Here is a 21084-nt window from a genome sequence, read left to right as displayed (position 1 = left end):
TAACATCATTTCGACTTTATTGTGTGCTTGTTGTTCTATCTGGGTTATAATGATTGTTATCGTAACAAAATGCGAATATGCGAATTATGTCGTCGTCGATGCATCATACTTGCTATACGAGAACCTTTCTTTTATCGCTCTTTCATTATTGCTTTCAAACATACACGTATCGGCGTAGTTTGAATTCGAATAGCGGAATAATAATCTGCAAATTGATAAAACTTTAAGGCTGGTTCTACAATCAGTCGTATGTAGTAGTTAGATGTCGGAACGCAACCGATGGTCCAATGAGAGAATTTCTTTTTCGAAAACCAATTTTCCTCATTGGACCATCCGGCTAGGTTCCGACATACAACTGATTATTGTAGAACCGGCCTAATGGAGTTTTACGATTCTTGCGAGAAGATGTTAAAACACGCGCATGAAATATAATGTATTTATCCATTGATAAAGTAACATCCATTTGATTGATACTAGCTGCGTTTCGGTTGCTTTAAATTTTCGAGCCCTTGGATACTTCTAGAGGGTACCGATTCGCGTTAAGCAGGGCACAAACACTTTTCGTAGAACGTAATAGTAAGGTTTCGACCAATCGCGTTGCTCGATTCGGCCGTCTGTAACCGTAGACGTAAGAATCGAGCAACACGATTGGTCGAAACCTTACTGTTACGTTCTACGAAAAGTGTGTGTGCCCTGCTTTAATCTTTAATTATAGAAAATTAGATGCTGGAGTTATACTGGCAGAACCTAATTTTCGCGTACGTACCATTTTTTATTAGTTCTATAAAATTATAAATCCTTTTCCAGGATTAAAATACATATACACGCAAACGGAGAAGAGACAAGTCAACGTTGAAAAAAAAAAAAATTTCATACTTTTATAATTCTTTTCTTTCTCAACGTAAAGGTGATTCGTTTCTTCTCCATTTGCGTGTATATTTTAATCCTCGAAAATGATTTATAATTTTATATAACCAATAAAAAAAATAGCACGTACGTGAAAATTACATTTTGTCGGTAAAACAGACGATTCCAGCATCGCCGTACGCAGCTTTGCACATATGCAAACGACTTTTCGATGCTCCCCTCATGAAATTCGAACTAAAAACGCGTGGCTTTGCACATCTGTAAAGGGCCTTCTCTGCATGTAGGTACTTTATCGATTATCCAATAAGACAAAAATGGTTAAAAGGATTCAATTTACAAAGAAGAATTTTTTAAATAGTTTGTTATGATTCCTAAAACAGAAATTAATTAATTTATTTAAAAAATACTAATTAGAATGATTAACGAAAATTGTGCATTTCAGGGTTAAACAAACAGGAATGGACATTGCTTTAAATTAATTTAAATAAATAGAATGCTGGACACCGCGAAGTTCGCGAATGCAAACGAGCGCGCGCGCTCGCGCGTACGTGCGAGCGAAGTTCGCCGCGAAACGGCGAAACTGCGAGAGGCGACTCGGGCGACCGTGGCGCGCAACAGCGGAAGTGACGTCACGCGCGGCGCAATATGGCGGACGCAGGACAACGTAAACAGTACGGCGGTCACGGCAGCTCATATGTGGGTGAGTATTTTGTCTGATTTTTCATCGTTTCGCCCGGCACGACGAGGCGCCGCGTCACGCCGATCGCTCGCGTGCCGTCGCCGGGATCCCGAGCTCGTCGCGCGCGTCTCGGACGTGAACCAGCTGTGCGCGAGCTGACCCGCGCAACGTGCCGTGTCCCATGCCTCCTCGCCGCTTGACACTTCGCTCGTGCCGCTTCATCTCCCGATTCCCGGGATCTTCGTTGATATCCCTCGCGCGTCCGCGTGAAATTTCGATTTCCCGTCTAAGTGCGAGCGACGTGTAAATTCGCAAATCACGGTGACGAGAGACGAAACGAGAAAGGAGACGAGAGTGAGTGAGAGAGAAAAGAAAGAGAGAGAGAGACAGAGTGACGTCGCGCGAATTCCTTCGCGAAAGACGAAGCGCGCGTAGGCTGCGTGTTCGCGCCTCCGTGTGTGATTAAATGCCGGTATAACCTCGGGAGACGGCACCGAGATTGTAAGAATTGCATCGAGAACGCGAGCGATGCGGCAGCTCTCGCGCGGAGGTTATAACGCGCTCGCGTAACAAGAAGACGCGTAAACGAGAAAAACACGTCGGCGTCGCGTGGCAGCCAGACGACGCGAGCGCCTATAAATATCGCGCTTACGCGCGCGCCGAATCCACGTAACGAAGAAGAGATCCTGTCGAAAGAACGAGGATGACGACGCGATCCTCGGAGAGTACGTTCTCCTCGTAGGTGCCGCCCGCTCGCGGCGAAAGCGTGACAGCTCTCCGCTCCGCGGCCGCTGCGTATATCCGCGCGACCTTGCGTTTCGATTAGTCAGCAAGCTTGAGAATTGCACGAGCTCGTCTCGCGCGGCACGTCACGCGTCACCCCGTGGCACGATCGCAGTCAAGAGACTGCCCCGGCGACGACGCGACGCGACGCGTTAAACTCGGTAGGTTTCCGTCAAGTCTAACGCAGGTTGTTGCACAGCGTGGATGAGGTAACGCTGACGTAGGAACGCTCCAGCTATATATATAACGGTCGTTTCAATCATGCAACGTTTGTCGTGCAAGCGCGAATGGCATCGCGACGGTCGATCGCGATGGATCGGGTTTTTAATGTAAAGAGAACACAATGTAAAGTCAGAGCGGAACCAGAAAATCGAAAGAATCGAAACACATTGCTGTACTCTGTTAAATATTTAAGGACGTTTAAACGAATACCCCCCTTGAGTTAAATAATATTTTGTTTTTAACTACCATGTGTGTCGTTAAAATTTATTATTTTAACAAAACGGTATAATTATCTTAACTTTATTGGTTTAGTTAAATTAACGATTAATTGAGTACAAAAACAGCGACGACTATAGGAATGGTTAAAAATGACTCAAATTCAGTATAATTATGCACTACGAACTTTAACAGTGTACTCACATATTTCTCGTTTCCAGAGTTACATGTATGTTTTAACGAAAACACTGAATATTATATAGATATACATATACATTGTTCCAAGGTTAACAGGAAAGTTTTGTCTCTACCAGTTTTTCTTTTAAAAAAAGTGATTAGTCATTGCTAGAATCTGTTTTACAAGTTTATACTCCCAACTTGAAAAACATCCCGCGACCAATGACTCTGCTTCTTTTCGCAACGAGAACTTCGAAATTACGATTGTCTGCAATGAGTACTAATCTACGGTCGCGCGTTTCAATTAATCTGCAGTTACGTGATTGCGGATGAGATTGCGATTCTTCGAGAGTGTGTCGTAAAATCAATATAATTCAGTCACGTCACTCACATCGGCCGGTTATTCGCTACAGACGGACAGGAGATGTTACATTTCCAGATGACGCGTTATTCTATCACGGGGGTGGGGAAAAAAATATAGTACCGGAGTAAATATATAGAAAACAAAAGCAAAAGCGCGGGAAAGAGCGCGACGCGGATAATCGGGTTGCAGGGTATCCCGCTGGCGTCGACTGATTTGATTTCCGGAATTAAAAGAGTATCAAAGGACGGCAAACAACGCGCGCGAGAGGAAACGCGAGAATGTGGGCTCGTACGTTGTAAACGAAGTTGCTCTTTTTAGAATCGGCGTGTCGCTTTAATCCGGCGACGAGCCACGCGCGTGTACGCGCCCGCGTCTGTCCGTCTCTCGTTGCGAAATTAGCGAACGTGTTTTTTCGCGTCGATGCAGAGAAATCCGAGAAATGCACTCTTTCTCTCTCTATCTCTGTCTCTCTCGTAACGTCGTCCCACCGGCGATGCCTATCTCTCTCGCAGCAGGAAGTCGTAATATTATTTCTCGCATTAAATGAAATCCGCGCGACAATATGTTGAATGGAAAAAAAATGCGCCGGTACGCTCAAAGCGGCGCAACGCTCTAATAACACGCGCGCGCGCGCATATACACATGTATACCGCGAGCGAACGAGCGCATAGCTCGTTCCGGAATTGGAAATGAGAGTCGCATATTGGCGAATACGCCTATTCAGCCCGACGTGGCGCGTGTTTTATTGAATAGCATCGATAGCTGTGCTTTGCGCCGCGCGCGCGCGCGGTCATGTATGCACGTCCGATGGAAACGGGAGCCGAGTCGGGGCCCCCCCTCGCTTTCCCGATAGTTTACGACGATCCCCCGTCGCCGGGATGGGAAACAACGCCTCAACAATAAATTTCTGAGCCGCCCGCGATAAATTAGGGCGGAAGTCCGAGCGTTACACACCGGATTCGCGCGACGCGGAGCCCGAGACAATTCACCGAGTTAATTGAAGTTGATTCCTGCGGTACTTCGCCGTCCACCTGCGGGACGTGTCACCTTTCTCTTCTCGCGACCACGATGAGGCGTTCTTTCTCTATAGATCCGGCAAGACGTAGTTGGACTGCGATTAGCCTCGGACGAGGGAAAAGTTTCCGCGTGCTATACCTTGAACCTTGATTCCACTATCTATGACTTTCGAGCACAATCGTGTACGATCGTAATGGTTTTTTTTTCTTCTTCTTGATGACTTGTGTTTTTTCTTTAGAGTTTCTCTCACATCCGCTTGAAATTAGCACTGTATATCACTCTTCGATCGGTAACGCTATACGTTTCCGTGCTGCTGATTACCAATTATTCTTTTTGTAGGTAGCTGTGATATTCTAATTAGGAAAAACTGATACGCGATTGTGCGCGCTCGAGAACCGGAGAAAAAACCCAATTTTGAAAATAATGCGAGTATAGACGCGCGTATATCGTGTCAATTTGCGTCCTTGTTCAAGCCGTAATAACTCGAACTGTGATACAAAGTAAAGTTATACAAAGGATGTCAATTGGCTGATGAGAGGTCTGACGATCGAGCCAACGCGAATGCTCGTTCTCGGCGCGCGTCAATATATACGCGCGCATACATACTTAACATGTAAACTGCATATCTCCGCTCGAGTCGGATTCATCGAGCGCTCTCGCGTTTGTGCACTTCGCTAATTAGACTTGCATTATTCAGTCGGATGAATCGGAAACCAATCGGTCGTACGCCATTAATCGCGATCCAGCGATACCATGGCGAAAACGTGGATTCGAGAGAAAGAGGGAAAGCCCCTCTTTGCGAGGGGGTCGTCAATGTTTAACGGGGTTGACGGGTGTGTGCGCGGTTCCCCCATAAACAATTTTTATTAACCCTCTCCTAGTGTGAAGACGTTTTGTATTCAAAGTTCTGAATGGCACGGCATCGAGGTCGTAAAATGAAAGAGTTGTACCTCGTGTAATGCGTTTGTAGGTAGGCATAACCGACGCCGCAAATCTCGGAGCTCTAAAACGCGATCGCGAGAGCATTTTCGAGAGACACACAGCCGTATCTCTGCCGTTTTTTCTCATAACCCCGCGCGCAACGATGCAATCGAGTTAGTCGGGGCACGCGGTAAAAACGAGCGTAAGTGCAATTGCATATGACACGACGAGGCATATTGCTTTTATTTGTTTTATCGCACGACGCAAGAGACGCGTACGCGCCAACTTATCCCGGTGGTAACTTTGTAAAGTGTGGCCTTTAAAAGAGACAAGTTCAGGGATATTGATTCTATACTAGCTGCACCGTGCGTAAGTGACGCGAGTCAATTAGCTGGAAATTGCGATAAAACTTGTCGTACTACAATAGACTTGAATAGACCAATGTACCTTACATAATTAAACCTGAAACGCATTAAAAGAAATCGTTAAAAGATTATTTTTTCACATATAAATTGCATCGAAATAAACAACCCAATTATGAGAAATTATATTGTCGTAAATTGTTTTAATTATTAAATTTGTATCGATCGTTAAAAATTAATATTTACATTATAATCCGATGGAATTACGTTATAATTCATTTCGCATCGAATGTTATCGTGTCTTATCTCACTCAGCGTAACGCAGTCATGAAGATTTAAGAACCTGCCGGCTGCAACTTGCAAAATCGCGAGAGGGTAGAATCGTTCGGGCCGTTGCAGAGCTCATAACCAAACTGCATACGGTATTGCATAAACTTCGGGAGTCGCGGTTATGCTCGGCATATACGCCGAGATGGAAATATAAATAAACCTCGTGCCGGATAACATCGTGTGTGCGAGATTAACGATAACCGAGATGTCTGAAGGAGCCACAATAATCCTAACTCACATTCGTTTACACGAGGGGCGATTTCTTATTTCTCTCTCTCGTTCGCCGATCCCGTTCGCATTCGTTCGCTTTTTCTTCTCGCAATAAACCCTCATTTGTCGTAAAACATTTGCCTCCGCACGGTGTAAATGCTTTAGTGGGGGGATATACCTTCGTAAAATAAATATCTTAGGGAAAAGCACATCGTAATTTTCACGTGTAACGCCCATCGCGATCGTTAACCTCGCGCTTTACCACCCGTGCAAATCGGTTACCGATCTAAAATCCTCATAGTGACAGCCACTGACTTTGATTATGTTTGCTCGCCGATGTCACCTCGTAAATCGGCAGTGCGGTTTAACAATCGCGCAATCGCGAAAGCAGAAGAAATTTTATTGCAGAGCTTAAACCTTTCAAAAAAATGGCTTTATCTAAGCATCCACACGAACTCTATATCTTTCTTTCTAAGTGTATTATAATTCAAATAAATGATATTTTGGTATCGTCTTAGCATAATATCTTAAAAGCATTACTTAACCGTATACTTTTATAAAAATAAAGTGTCTAAAATTACTCCAAAATGTCGCGAAAGTTTCTATTTTTTTTTATATTTTTTTACACAAAATACATTTAATGTATAACATAAAATATTTGTATAAGATAATATTTAAGAGTAATAGTTGAGCACAATTTTAATCCAAGTCAACAAGTAGGTTGTACTCCCGTTCTTCGATAATTTCTATTTATTACATTTATGAAGCGCTACTTAAAAGTTTCCACGAAGATGCAGTGCCAATATTTGCGACGTATGGCGCGATCTTCTTCCCAGTTGGCGTTCGTAAATGCGAGAGTACGAAATTACTCGTGTCGTTCATTTCTAAATTAAACCTAAAGCTCGTTATTTCTTCTACAATCCGCGCAAGGATACTAGCCACGTCATACACCGTCACGAATTCATGCAAAAAGCGACACGTAAAGCAATTCAAAGGTCAAGAAAGTCCAAGGTGCATGCATGATACTCAGAAAATGATATTAACTAACGTTCGAGTTTAATTTTTATGTTGCATCACTGATTACAGATTTTTTGTCTTATTTAAAAACTAATTAATTATTCTTCGCCAGACAGTTTTTCAATGTTTTAATTCTAAGAAATTTCTCATCGGATAAATTCTAAATCGATTAAAGAATCTGTAGATAAATATATTAATACATAAGAAAAACTTGTACTTTGTACATTATTTTGTAGGTTTTTAATAATTTGTAACAGTTATCTTCTCTGCATAATCTACTTTTACATCTCGTTAAAATTTATTCGTGAAACACTGCAATTAGAAACGATATATCGTGTAAGTCGTTTTGCACACAGACTATGGAATATGGAATCTTGCCAAAAAGCTCATTCCTATGATCCCATTTAGATGGCACGAACGACAGATTGATTGAGACGTTCAAAATTATGCTTAATTATGAGAATTTTGATGTATTGATTATCAATTATTATTTGCCATATCTACTGTGACCTTATTTCAATATTAATAGAATACGAGCATTATAGCAAAATATTTCTCCGAAGGAAATACTGTTGTAGAATTATGACGACGTCAGCACGTGCTTCTTTTGTGATCGGTATCAATAATAATCTTATTGCCGCTGGCAGTGTTCAATTAAGTTTTTACGCTGCGCATGGAAGCCTAGTCTTTAAGTTTTGCGTTTGCTCGTTTTGCAGACGTTAATGCATAATTTTTATCAAATATTCTTTATGTTCTTGCTCTCTTGTACAGAGAATTTATTACTGTCTTAATTTTTATTAAGCGGATCAAGTATCTAATTTTTCATCACAGCAGTATTATTTAATAATACAGGGTACATATTGAAAAGACATTTTCTTTATATTGTACAAAATGCAAAAGATCAAACAAATTGCTTCAAGATATAATGACAGAATTCACTTTTTTCGTTTATTTTTTGCGGTAGATCTAAATAATTGTATATAATTGTACATAAAATAATCTAACACGTGATGTAATATTATTTCATGTTAATTTTTTCACAATTATGATCAATGTTCGATAATATCAAACACTTTAGAAACATAAAACATTATCCTTTGAGCGAATATAACGTCTGATCATGGCCATCATTTTATTCTTTTTTATCACTGATCACACTCGTTCTCTCTCTCTGAGATCACCAATCGCCTTTAAATCCACTCGTATCTATGTGTCGAGCGAAGCTGAACTCGACGGCATAAAGCAATATCTTAAGACGTTGATGACATCGTCATCGTATCCTGCATTTTTCATGCCGACTTCTAACCCCCCACTTTCAACATAAAAACGGAGCGAATGTATATTTCCATCGGCGTCACCTCAAAACTGTGCACTCATATCTTGGAAAGACTTTTTAAAATCGCGATTACAAAAATTTAGTATTCTTTAATAAGATCCGTACATTTATTTGGGACAATAAAAGATAAACTGTGGCGAAGTAAGGATATGGGATGTTAAAAATAATAACGCTGTAGGTATTCTGTGAAATACAGTTTTCTAAAATAATTAAAGAAATATTAGTCTTTAATAATAAATATATTATGGTTCTAAGTTATGATACGAGGGACCTTTTGTTTTTGTCATTGACAATAACAAAAAATTAAAAGTATACATTACATATAAATAATCTTCAAAGTATATCTTTCGAACGTATAACTTGAGGGTCATAACTTCTCCGAATGACGTGAGGCTGTAGTCTATTTATTTAAACTCCAGACCCACGCGTTAACTCGACGAAAATCCTGTCGGCGCCCATGTGCGTGTGCCCCACTACCGTTTCTACGATTGTGTCAGTCTGATTTCTTGTCGGTGTCGGCATCGCCACTCGTGGGATGCTGCCAACTAGCGAGGTTCGCCGTCACGCACGGCCTCAAGAGTGCCGACCATCAGGGACTGGGATATTTCTAGTCTGGCTCCTCTCGCGGACTTAGTATCCGAGTATCGTGTGTGCATAGTGCATCTACGCGTCGCGGCCGAGTGTTTCGCCCCGATATATATTTAATTCGCGTTCGTTTTAATTCTGACGAGCGTCGGGTGTCGTGTCGATTCGGTGACGAATGTGAGAGCCGGTGATATGGCCGAGAGAAAAGCCATAACGCCGAGACGGAAACGGCTCAACGACCCTTCTGGGTCAAGGCCGTCGGAAAGGTCGAATGTACCGAAGGAACCGGCGAGACCGCCGCGAACGAGGACGCAGCAGACCGTATATGTGACGCCGACTAACAATTCCGATTTCGGAAATGGCATGCAACGTAGCGTGTTTGTGGAAGCGCAGCAGAAGCCGAGTTAGTTTGTCAAATAATTTTTTAGAAACGCGATCGTCTCCTCTCTTCTCTCTTGTCGATTAATTCGGTATAGATAGTCCATGAGAAACTGTTTGATTCGATGTTCCCCAATTTTTCTTTTCCCTTATTTTTCGATATCTTATTTTTGAAATCACTTTTCATGTAAATAACTAATGAAATTGAAAAGTCTTATTAATAAAAACATTTAATAATAATAATAATAAAATAATAAAATGTTGATTATTTGAAATGTTAAAATTTTTACGAAATTTTTGGGGAACAGTGATTTCAAACTAGATTTACTTATACGATAGTTGCGTTGATCTTTCCTTTCGTATTTATAAATTTATTAAGAGCCTAGACAGGATAAAAGATCGATGAAAGATTATTACCGATTTCAAACCGACTTAAATAAGATTCATCTGTCTTTAATTACTTTTAATAGTTTAAAGCAGATTTTACGCGAAGCACGAGCATGATAGTGTTCAAAACAGTGACCTAAACGTATCAAAAATTTGCTTTCAGCCGAGAAGGCCCCGATGACGACCCTCGACGAGAACGTGAACCGTGTACCACGACAACAGCATAAGACAACCGAAAATATGGGTGAGTTGCTTTTCTAAGTTGGCTTAAGTATTTGTCCGACTGCTTTCTTCAAATCGTTTGTCCGTCCGTTTGTTTCTCCGCCTTTTCTCGTTCGTAAATCGCGTCGCTGATCATAGCCCCGTTGCCCCGTATCGCTGAAAGCCTCCTAAAAATGTAACGATTCCGTGTGAATTTCTAAGCGACGACCGACTTCTTAGGCGCACACGAGAGTCCCCCTTTTCGCGGATAAAATACTTTTCCTTGGTGTACGAGAGAAAACCAACAAAAAGGACTCGTCAAGTAGTCTCGCTGGATCAAATTTTTGCGACGGGTTCGCTACGGCCAGTAGCTTTCTCAGGCATCGCTCGAGTTCTATCTGCGATTCTTGCGAGAGATTTGCCCCGAGTTTACAACTTTTCAGGATCGTTCGCGGCAAAAGCCGTCTTGTTCTTTCGAATTCACGTGAGTCCGCGTAATATCTCGGTCGCATATATTTCAGAGGATTCGAAGAAAAGGATGCAGTGTGTGAAAGTTTGTTATTATATCACGGGAAATGTGAAATTTTCTTGAAAACCGTAAAATGCTTCTTCTAAACGCATGAACGATTAATGGGACACGAGTTTTTCGTTAAATTTAATCGTTTCTTCGTATCGTTGCCCGTGATAATTAAGATTCATTAATAATGACAGCTCCATTGAATTTATCTTAATATAATGTCATGTTATTTTTATATTTATATAATATTTACAAAAAATAAAATTAAACTAAATTAATCTGTAAAATAATCTGGATATTGTGTTCACAACATTATTCTTTTGTTGCTCTTGCCTCAGTTTTTTCTGACACTGTAATTAGTTGAATCTTGTGCATTCGCTCTTTTTTCGCCGTTTCTAAATGAGGAATTCATAGCGTTATGTAGTATAATAATATAATGATTCGTACAATTGTGAGATAAGGAGAGACATTGAGCTCGGACGGCAGTGTGTTACTATGTAAACGACGATGACGTGAAGATTCGTCGTGGAAGTAGAGAGACGTAGAGAGAAGAAGGAACCATAGTATAAGTGTGTGGCATTCGCACGAATATAACTTATAGCTGTTCGTTCGCAATATGTAATTGCTGAAGGTTATATCGATTAAAAAAACGATGTTTCATTGTGTAACACTGTACTGGTCTTGATCTCAACGTTACTCATAATTTAAAATATTCTATGCGTTCGATTTTATTAAGATATTACGTAATTGATACATGAATACCAACAGGAATATCAACCGCATACGTGTATTTCTGAAATCTTCGATAACTTTATAAATATTCAGGACGTTCCTGAAATAGTTTGGCAGCAATCCCAATACAAATGCGATCAAGAATTATTAAGAGAATTATAATTGGAAGCGATAGATACACTTACATTCACGCGCAAAAATTTAAAATTTTTTTAACAATGTCAAAAGAATATGCATATGAGAATTGCTTAAATTACATAACTATGTTTAGCATTTTTTACTATTTATATAACTTGCTCTTGAAGTCTTTGCAGCACTCTTGACTGGAAAATTATGCAAGACCGTCAATAAAAACATAATCATCGGATTATAAAACAAGTAGCAACGCGAGGAAAGATTGAAGATATCGCGCATAAACCGAGTACGATGTATTGCCTTTAGTATGACGAAGCATCATTGCATGCGATATTACTGAAAATATCGACTGTCGCATGACATGATATTATGATTCAATATATGTATATTGCTGATAATGAATTTACAGTTGAAATTGCAAATGTCTCAGAAAAATATAAATAGATTTACGCGAATTATATCTCTATGGCCGGTATATAATCGGTTCTTACATTTAAGACCGTCTTAAGTACAATCTTAAGATGTCATTAACCAATCACAGAGCCATATTAGCATCTTAAGATATTACTTAAGACGGTCTTGAAATAAGATCTGACTATGTATACCGGCCTATATTAATTACTCTCATTTATCATTTCAAACTTGTTGCTCGTTACCAATGAAAATTGTATTATGTTTTAAAATAGGTAGAAATAGGATATATAAATGATGTATTTCTATTGATTCTTGTTGATTATCAACATTATTTATTGCTGATTAAACTTTTAGTTTTTCGTGATATCTCTTGATATCACTAATGAAAAAAGTTATATGAAGATGTGATGAAGTCAGTTCCTTCGAGCGTAACGCGCTTTAATAATAGAGAATTATCATCATAAGAACCGTGAAATATTCTTTTATTTTTTAATGATGAACGTATACTATTTCGTATTATGTTTATTTCAATATACGTAAAAGAATTAAAAGTGTCAATAGTAATAGTAGAGTAATCGGGAAATAAATTTGCTTTACATAAATAGCAATTTAAAACACATTTTTTATACATTCTAAATATAAACATAAATAAACATAAATCTCTTCTTATTTATGACAAAAAATCGTAAGAAATGGAATATGTTGAAGCCTTCTGTACTAATTTTCCGGTATATCCTTTTGCTGTGTAATTATTACCGATCGTTTTCATGACACGAATAACGGTGTCTAGCAGTTAGCTTATTATTGCATGGTAGTAATTTTGAGAACAAGCATTTCTTGTTTCGCTTCATTTATATTACTTGAAAGTCTGGTATTCCGTATCATAACGGTACTCCTCATGTCATTTCTTTGAGTGGAGAAACTCAACTTTTTCTGCGGTTACCACGTTACCAGAAGACACCGCTATGAAGATAAATTTATCACACTTAAATTCAGAAAAACACTAACACGTTAATATTAAGATTTAAATCTTTATTTTATTATATGATGACACTATTTTGCCGCGATATAAAATATAGTTAAGACTGCAGCGAATAACTTCTATCCCAGATCTTCCAGATTATTTTATAAAAAGACTAACTATAAATAAGTACATAATTTTTTCTATATAATAACTTTCTATATATAACTGATAAAACATTTAACAATACAGTCTTATCTTCTGGCGATTCACATTTGATCTTTGATCAGTCTGTCGCTCACATCGGTGATTTAAATCGCCACTCGGTCTCAACTGATCCAAGACACCTGTCACAAGCCAACGTATTAAACGTAACTGGCAGCGGTTTTATTCTTGAACTATTTTCATGTGTGCAATAAATTTCACCGGAAACCTGTTTACGTACTCGACTGGTGGTCAAAATCTACACATGACTGTGTATAATTTCCTCGTCATATTCTTCATCGTGCTTTTTTGAGAAACAAAGTATCGATGGTACTGATATCATTTTGTAATTTGAGACAAAATTTGTTTTTCAGATGCTCCGTTAATATTGAAGATAAAATGATAAAATAGATAATTTTTTTATTCTTTTAATGACGTAATCTTTTTTATATCTGCATTATTATTATTATTATTAATTATTATCTGTTATTTGTATATAGATATTTTAATCCAGCTTTCTTTTGCAGATTATCTAGGAAAACTCGATCGGATAGAAAGACTCTCGCCGATGGATGCACAAATGCAAGACGCGGATGGTGGGCGGCCTGTGCAAGTGGTACTTGCCCATCCAGATCATACCTTCGAATTAGATGAAGCTGCATTGTCAGAAATTCTCCTACATGACGACGTGAAAGATAGAAATGTGGTTGTTGTATCTGTTGCGGGTGCCTTCAGGAAAGGCAAAAGTTTCCTTCTTGACTTTTTTCTTCGTTACATGAACAACAAAGTAGGTGATATTCACAGATTCGATAACTGGCGTTTTGTTACTTTAATCATCAGTATCTAAATTAAAAAAGAGCATACATAGATAATTAGATATTTATCAAATACTCGCTCATCATTGATCGACACAAAACCCGATTACTGAATGACTACCAATAATTTATCACATTAATCAACAGTACACGCTACACAACGATACTGATTCCTGGTTGGGTGCCGAGGACGAGCCACTAAGTGGTTTTTCATGGAGGGGAGGTTCCGAAAGGGATACCACGGGAATATTGATGTGGTCGAAGGTTTATCCTGCTACTTTGGCGAACGGTGAAGAGATCGCTGTGATTCTCATGGACACTCAAGGCGCTTTCGACAGTCAATCCACGGTGCGGGACTGCGCGACGGTGTTCGCATTGAGTACAATGCTGTCCTCCGTGCAAATATACAATCTGTCGCAAAATATTCAGGAGGATGATCTTCAGCACCTGCAGTTGTTCACCGAGTACGGTAGACTGGCGCTGGAAAGCTCCGACAGCACGCCTTTCCAAAGATTGCAATTTTTAGTCAGAGACTGGGTTTATCCGTACGAGGCCGATTACGGTGCAAACGGCGGAAAGAAATTACTCGACAAAAGACTGGAGATTTCCGACAGGCAGCATCCGGAATTGCAGAGCTTGCGAAAGCACATTAAGTCCTGCTTTTCGGACATATCGTGTTTTCTCATGCCTCATCCCGGTCTCGAGATCGCAACGAATCCGATATTCGACGGTAGATTATCCGAGATACAGGCAGAGTTTAAAAACCAGTTGAAAGTGCTCATACCGATGATACTGGCGCCGGAAAATCTGGTGACCAAGAAGATCAACGGCCAAGTCGTGAAAGCGAAAGATCTGTTGGAATATTTCAAGAGTTACATCAATCTTTACAAGGGAGATGAACTTCCCGAACCAAAAAGTATGCTTGTGGTACGTATAATTTTAGCGGTTTCTATAATTCACGGTTTTTATTTACAAGTCGATCTTTTGTTTCATTCAACCGGAACAAGCAATCATCTCAACCGCAGTAATCGTGTTTTACATTTACAGGCCACAGCAGAAGCTAACAATTTAACCGCTGTAGCAGAAGCTAAGGATTTATACCTTCAGATGATGGAGACCGTGTGCGGTGGATCAAAACCATTTTTAGCGACCGCTCACTTAGAATCCGAACATCAACACTGTATGAATTCAGCTCTTCGTCAATTCCAGAATAAACGAAAGATGGGCGGAGAAGAATTCAGTCAAATATATATGGAAAAATTGATTAAGGCAACTATGCATTTAATTAACTGCTGTTTTTTTTCTAATTGTTTGCAACTTTATTTATTTATTCTTTCTTAAATATTTATTTTATCATAAATTATTTTTCTTCTACAATATAGGACATGGATGACGCTTTCTTGCAATTTAAGGCGCACAATGAGAGCAAAAATATTTTTAAAGCAGCGCGAACGCCAGCAGTGTTCTTCGCAATTGCCGTTACTATGTACATTTTATCTGGAATATTTGGTCTTGTTGGTCTGTACACGTTAGCAAATATATGTAATCTTATTATGGGTATTGGCCTCCTCACGCTTGTCTTGTGGGCATATATAAGGTATGTTAATATTTTCATAAATGCATTTGTTACAATTTTCTATTATCCTACGATTAGGATTTCTGAATACCGTCTTTTGTTTGGATATTATTTAGGTATAGCGGAGAATTCAGAGAAATTGGAACACAAATAGATGACTTAGCCAGTACAATATGGGAAAATGTAAGTACAAGTATCTTTTTAGAAATTATCGAGAATTTTTTATTTTTCCTATATACCTGTTTTTGATTCTTATCGTATAACACCTCTCTGATAAGAATTATATTGTTCACAGTGTACTAATGAAAAACGATATTTGAGAAAGGTAGAGATTTTTTTATTCACTTATTAGTTTTATAAACGTGGAATGTACTCGTTTTCTAACATATATTCAACGTTAATTTTAATCTAAAATATAATTCATGAAAGAGAAGTTACGATTAATGGTATAAAATATTTATCAAATATTCAAATTTGCACTAAAATCACATAAAACATAAAAAGTTATGTCTGTTTTTACATGTCGCATACAAGCATCACGTGTCACAATATGTGTATATCTTGCATATTATTAACATAGTATAATGTTCATCTAACAATTAATATGTAGCATTTTTTTATTGCAACAGGTCTGGCTATGTGCTCATCTTTGTTATAAATTAACGTATACTTTAAGATACCTAATCCTGTTCATTATTGTAATTGCATTTGCAATACCTATATATCATTTTACTTATCGTCACCTTCGTGGACATGGCAATAATGGCTACGTTTACACCCTGAATTTAGGCCGCGACCTATACCTCAAATTCGACCTAAATTATTTAGGCCGGCTGCTCGGCCTGCTGTAAACACTTGATAGGCGACCGGATCTGGCTTCAGGTCAGGCCGCGTATTTTAGTGACCCGACCTGAAATAGGCCGTTATCATTTGCGATGTAAACGCGCGATTACGTCCTAAAAGCTTTATTTGCTTGTTTGGATTCGCTGCAATTCAGGGCGATCCCAAATACGATCCCGTCAATTTTTAGGTCTCTTTCGGTGTAAACGAATGATGACTGGACCTACTTCGGGTCACAATATAGGTCAGGCCGCGATCAGGTCGCTGGGTGTAAACGTAGCCTATCTGATCACACGCTTTTCTTCTTTTGTATAAATTTTAGTCTTTAATTATCTTCAATTCCGAATTGCTTTTCTCTTTAACTCTTTATGTTTCTTACACATCTATGTTTTGCACATTTTTTCTTACTAACCAGAGCCATTTCATAATGGAAGCATAACTATTAATATCACTCTCTTTTATTGTCTTTTTTTATTCCTGTCATAAGCTGAGAGCTAACAGGAGCAAATATCGAAAAGGTATGACATTCGGCTACATATACAATCATATATTTGATAACTTTCTATTAACACTGATTACACCTTTCTTTCCAAACATCTATATACATCTATATACGCTTGATCAAAAAACTCTATTTCTTCCGTGTAACTATTAATATTTCTTCCATGTTGACGCATTAAATTTCATAAAGTAAATGCTGCATCTTGTAGCTAAAAAATAATCTTGCAATTTGGAATATAGCATATACAATTATAGTGTCGCATATCATAAAACAGTGCGGTACTGATGGAAAGAATTATCTTTACTTTTGTTCAGTTCATGAAGCCCGTCTACCAACAATTTGTGGAGAAGTCCGTGTCTGTAGCAGTGGCTCAGGCTGCTGAAATAGCGGTAACGAATTCAACATTGAACGCCACTGTCACTGCCAATGGCAAGCCTAAATTATTATAATATTCATTCCCATAATATCCCGATTGTTCAAACAAATCGAAATATTGCATCCTTATGTGTTAATATTAAGTGGCATAACTAAATTTTACAATATCGTTATATTTTGACGTACCGCCATGAATAGTTTTCTCTTTGTTTAAAACTGGATTAAACATTATGGCTTGGAAGCACTAATTTGAAAATGACTGTGAATGTATATACGATGTATTCTAATTATAAATCAGCGTTAGATTGATGGCAACCGTGATTACTAGTATTGCCTAGTATATCCTTGGTATGAATGTTGTAAAAATAAAATCTTGTACTGGTGAAAAATATTATTATTGTAGCTTGACCTGAAAGTTTTATCATAGGGATGTTAATATATTTAAAGTTATTACAAATTATTAAAAGGTAGAAAAATGCATTTGTGAAATTATTAAGAAACGTTAGGAAATTAAGTCCTTATGTAACAGCTCTTTTTGTTCATTTCCATTAAATATATGAAGCTTTTTTGTTGTATCTATTACATTCAAAATGCATTTTGCAATAAATTTTTTTGTTTTAATAAGAAAGATTTTGTTTTGCATAGATTATGTCTCAAGATTATGTTCTTGTTATTTTACGTCTTATTTATATGCTTGGACTAACGAAGTTCAGATTTTATTTGTGCCAGAAATGTGCTACATGAGTTGTACTGGACTACTGTTTAATAAAAAAAGAAAAAAGAATGTAGGTATATATCGCACGATGTTATTCACATTCTACATGGTTTGAAAAGAAAAAGTGATAAAAATACTTAGAAACTTATTTAACTAACTCCGATATAGATATTCACACGCCATATTGCTGTAGTGTATGACTTTATTAAATGCAATATCTCGAAATTGCCCAATTATATTGGTTTACTTAAGAGTAATATAAGTCTTATTGCCAACACGTTGTTAATAGTAATCAAATTTGTGTCGTAAGTGTGCTGGACTCCATATCCTATATTGCTCATTGAATGAAACTGGCAAATATTACTGCTTGAAATTTATGAAGTTTGTAATGTTACGTTTATCTAAAAGCGATGTACATATATAAAAAAAAAAACTTAGCTTTTTGTTTCCATGAATTTTGTTCAATGAGTAATTTTGGTAATATAATTTGACGTATGCGTGTGTTGAAACTCTACCAAGTCTTGCCAAGCGATTGTTAATATACTTTTGTAGCCGATCTACAACGTATACCTTAATAGAGAAATGAATTTATTTATACTTGCATAGATTTCTAATTTTTAAACACGCAATTTATTAACGAATTATAACATTGGACTTGCAAAGTTTTATCGACAGATAACAATTATTACAGTTTATTAAATATAACATACATTATCGTTCTGAAAAAAATATATAGCATATTATGTCAAAATATACTTTCTCTAACATAATAAAAATTAGAAGCGTACTTGGTGGTGGTTTTAATAACACTAATTCATTTATGTATCGATATTTTGAATTATTTACTACTTGAAGACGTACGTAAAAAAACAAGTTCACATTTATACCCCAAAAAATAATTGCTGCTTTGTAACATGATAGGTTCAAAATTTAAAGTGCATTATTTTTTGTAATTGTATCTTTTTGTATCTCTATTAACTGATATAAATACTACAGGCAGCTTAAATATTCTTGATTAATGTATTTGTTTTATTAGTTGAAATGCAGTACAAGAGGAAATAATGAGTTTTGTATTATTAATATATAGCCGTATTCGTCATCTTATTGTATTTTATACAGAATGAATGTATGTAGGAGAATAGAATTAAGCGAAAATGTATGGTTATGGAGGTGCCATTAAAATTTAATTTCGGGTTACCAAGATTTTGTGTGTGTGTCCCGTTGCTAAATTTTATTTACTAATTTTATAGAATTCCTCAAATTTCATTTTTAATTTCATAGATTATAAGTAAATCAGCATATGACTACGTATTAACCCAAGTTAGTCATCACAATATCAAACTAGGGATAATATGTATATACATGATATCAATTGACTATTAAACCATGATTTTTTTCATATTAGAGCAGTTATATTGTTATGCAATTTTATAAAATAATTAAGAACTGGATATAAATATATGACGGTTAAACGAACAGATTGTTCAAGTCATTTGCTGATACCGATATTTGTATGAAAGGAGAACATGTAATATCTCATATATTTTACACAATTGTGATGTAATTAAAAATATACAAACATGACACTATTGAATAATTTGTAGTCGCGGCTATTGACAAAGTTACCTGGATTAAAAATTTTGTATCATAAAAGGAAAACTTGTGTAGGATGCATTATGTATATTTACTGCACATAATTCTATCTTTCAGCTATCTATTTTATACTAATAAATATTGTAATAAAAAGTTTCACTTATTGTAATAAAAAGATTACGAAATAAATAATATATATATCTACTTCTATAACTACACGCAGCACAACTTTTTTAATTTTAATGCTATTACTTCGTTTAGGACACAAACACATTATATAATGATAATTACATGTGACGGTAGTGCGCTGATAAAAATAATTAAGATAAATAAGAATAGATTATTACGTATAAAAATAAAAATCTTATTTTTCTATTTATAAAATAAATATACTTTATTTCTCGAAAAATTAAATTTATATACAAAATACTTAAAATTTATTATTAAGTCTTAAACATTCTTTTCATCATGTCTTTATTTCTCTGAACTGATTCTTGTAACCTGGTGTTATAGACATCGAACTGTTCTTTCGCCGAGTGATTACTAGATTCTAAGGTAAGTACCGCTTTTAGATCTGTTATAGCTTTTTCGTTATCTCCCATACTGCCATACGCCACTCCTCTTCTATATAAAGCCTTAACATTAATTCCATCCTTATCCAACACCTTGGTACACAACGTAACGACATGCTGAAAGTTCTTTCGCTTCAGTTGACATATAGCCATATTGTTGTACAACGCAAGTCTTAAATCGTTAATATTGTACTCCAATTGCTTGTCTAATTCCAAGTCCGCTATCGGCTCCAACGTTATCAGAAGCTTGCAAGCCCTGCTGAACTTGTGGAACGCATCTACGATTCGGGAGTCCTTGAACAATTCGGCACCTCTCTCTTTGTATCTCAAAGCCACTTCGTACTTTTCCTCCGCGCTCCATTCCCAAACTGGTTTGTGACGTTTACACTGAGTCAATGTGATCTCGAACTTAACTATTGTGGATTCATTGCTAACTATAGATTCATCTGAGCGTTTTGGAGACAGGACAATGGTAACGAGACTTCTCTCACTGACATTCATCATGCAAATCGCTCTCTCAACATTTTCGTCAATTTCTGAGCTGGCCTCTCCTACAGTCACAGTCTTCTCGGGCTCGCCATCAAGAATAGCGCTATGATACTTCTCTCTCAAATCCGCTTCTGATGTTCCAGTAACATTTATCTTATCCACAATAACAGTACATGTGGAGCATTCCGTTGGCTTCTTGGTAAACACACCTGGCTTTAACACTTCCTTCTTGACGCTTTTGTCCGCCGATTCCCACAATTGCGGCACCATGATGACAAATCGACGATCAATTCTGCAAAACAATATTATTAATCAGCGATTGAAGACGTTAACATTGTATTAATGTGGTGTTAGTTTAACGTACAAACTGTTCAACCTCCTTGTTTCAATACATGTTCCTTAAATCCATTTATTGAAATAACTAGAGAGGAACCTGTGAGCTGCAGGTCCAACATGTCAACATTTTAGATGAAACGATGAAAACCATCCTTGGCATCCTTGACATCTTGACATGTCTACTGGCGCCTCTGTGCACAAAACGTAAACGTTGAACTACATAGCCACGCCTGTTTTCAACAGGTAACACACCATA

General features: G+C 37.4%; 2 protein-coding genes across 9 annotated transcripts; one reads left to right on the top strand and one right to left on the bottom strand.

Annotated features, from left to right (window-relative positions):
• Positions 1-1418: 1418 nt before the first annotated feature.
• Atl (atlastin GTPase) lies at positions 1419-19644 on the top strand. 8 transcript variants are annotated; one of them, XR_011733180.1, is made up of 11 exons: positions 8335-8675; positions 8921-9489; positions 10015-10095; positions 13543-13802; positions 13978-14757; positions 14878-15099; positions 15213-15427; positions 15523-15589; positions 15702-15731; positions 16036-16764; positions 17063-17249. XR_011733180.1 is itself a non-coding variant. In XM_071785262.1 (10 exons), exons 2-10 carry the CDS (start codon positions 9279-9281, stop codon positions 16255-16257), a joined length of 2088 nt encoding a protein of 695 aa, XP_071641363.1. In that variant the 5' UTR covers positions 8335-8675; positions 8921-9278; the 3' UTR covers positions 16258-17249. The 8 variants fall into 8 exon arrangements, 7 of the variants coding, with proteins under 7 accessions (XP_071641367.1, XP_071641370.1, XP_071641369.1 ...); XM_071785262.1 differs by having other exon boundaries at positions 16036-17249; XM_071785267.1 differs by lacking the exon at positions 17063-17249 and having other exon boundaries at positions 8341-8675; positions 16017-16200.
• LOC139817293 (uncharacterized) lies at positions 18221-21014 on the bottom strand. Its single transcript, XM_071785273.1, has 2 exons — positions 20857-21014; positions 18221-20784 (listed from the first exon to the last, which is right to left on the bottom strand). The coding sequence occupies exon 2, from the start codon at positions 20760-20762 to the stop codon at positions 19875-19877; it is 888 nt and encodes a 295-aa protein (XP_071641374.1). The 5' UTR covers positions 20763-20784; positions 20857-21014; the 3' UTR covers positions 18221-19874.
• Between the last annotated feature and the right edge of the window lie 70 nt (positions 21015-21084).

The sequence above is a fragment of the Temnothorax longispinosus genome, chromosome 8 (assembly GCF_030848805.1).
Source record: "Temnothorax longispinosus isolate EJ_2023e chromosome 8, Tlon_JGU_v1, whole genome shotgun sequence".
In the NCBI taxonomy this organism is placed as follows: Eukaryota; Metazoa; Arthropoda; class Insecta; order Hymenoptera; family Formicidae; genus Temnothorax; species Temnothorax longispinosus.
Note: the sequence above shows the minus strand (reverse complement) of the source record. Positions and strands in the feature narration are given on the sequence as shown.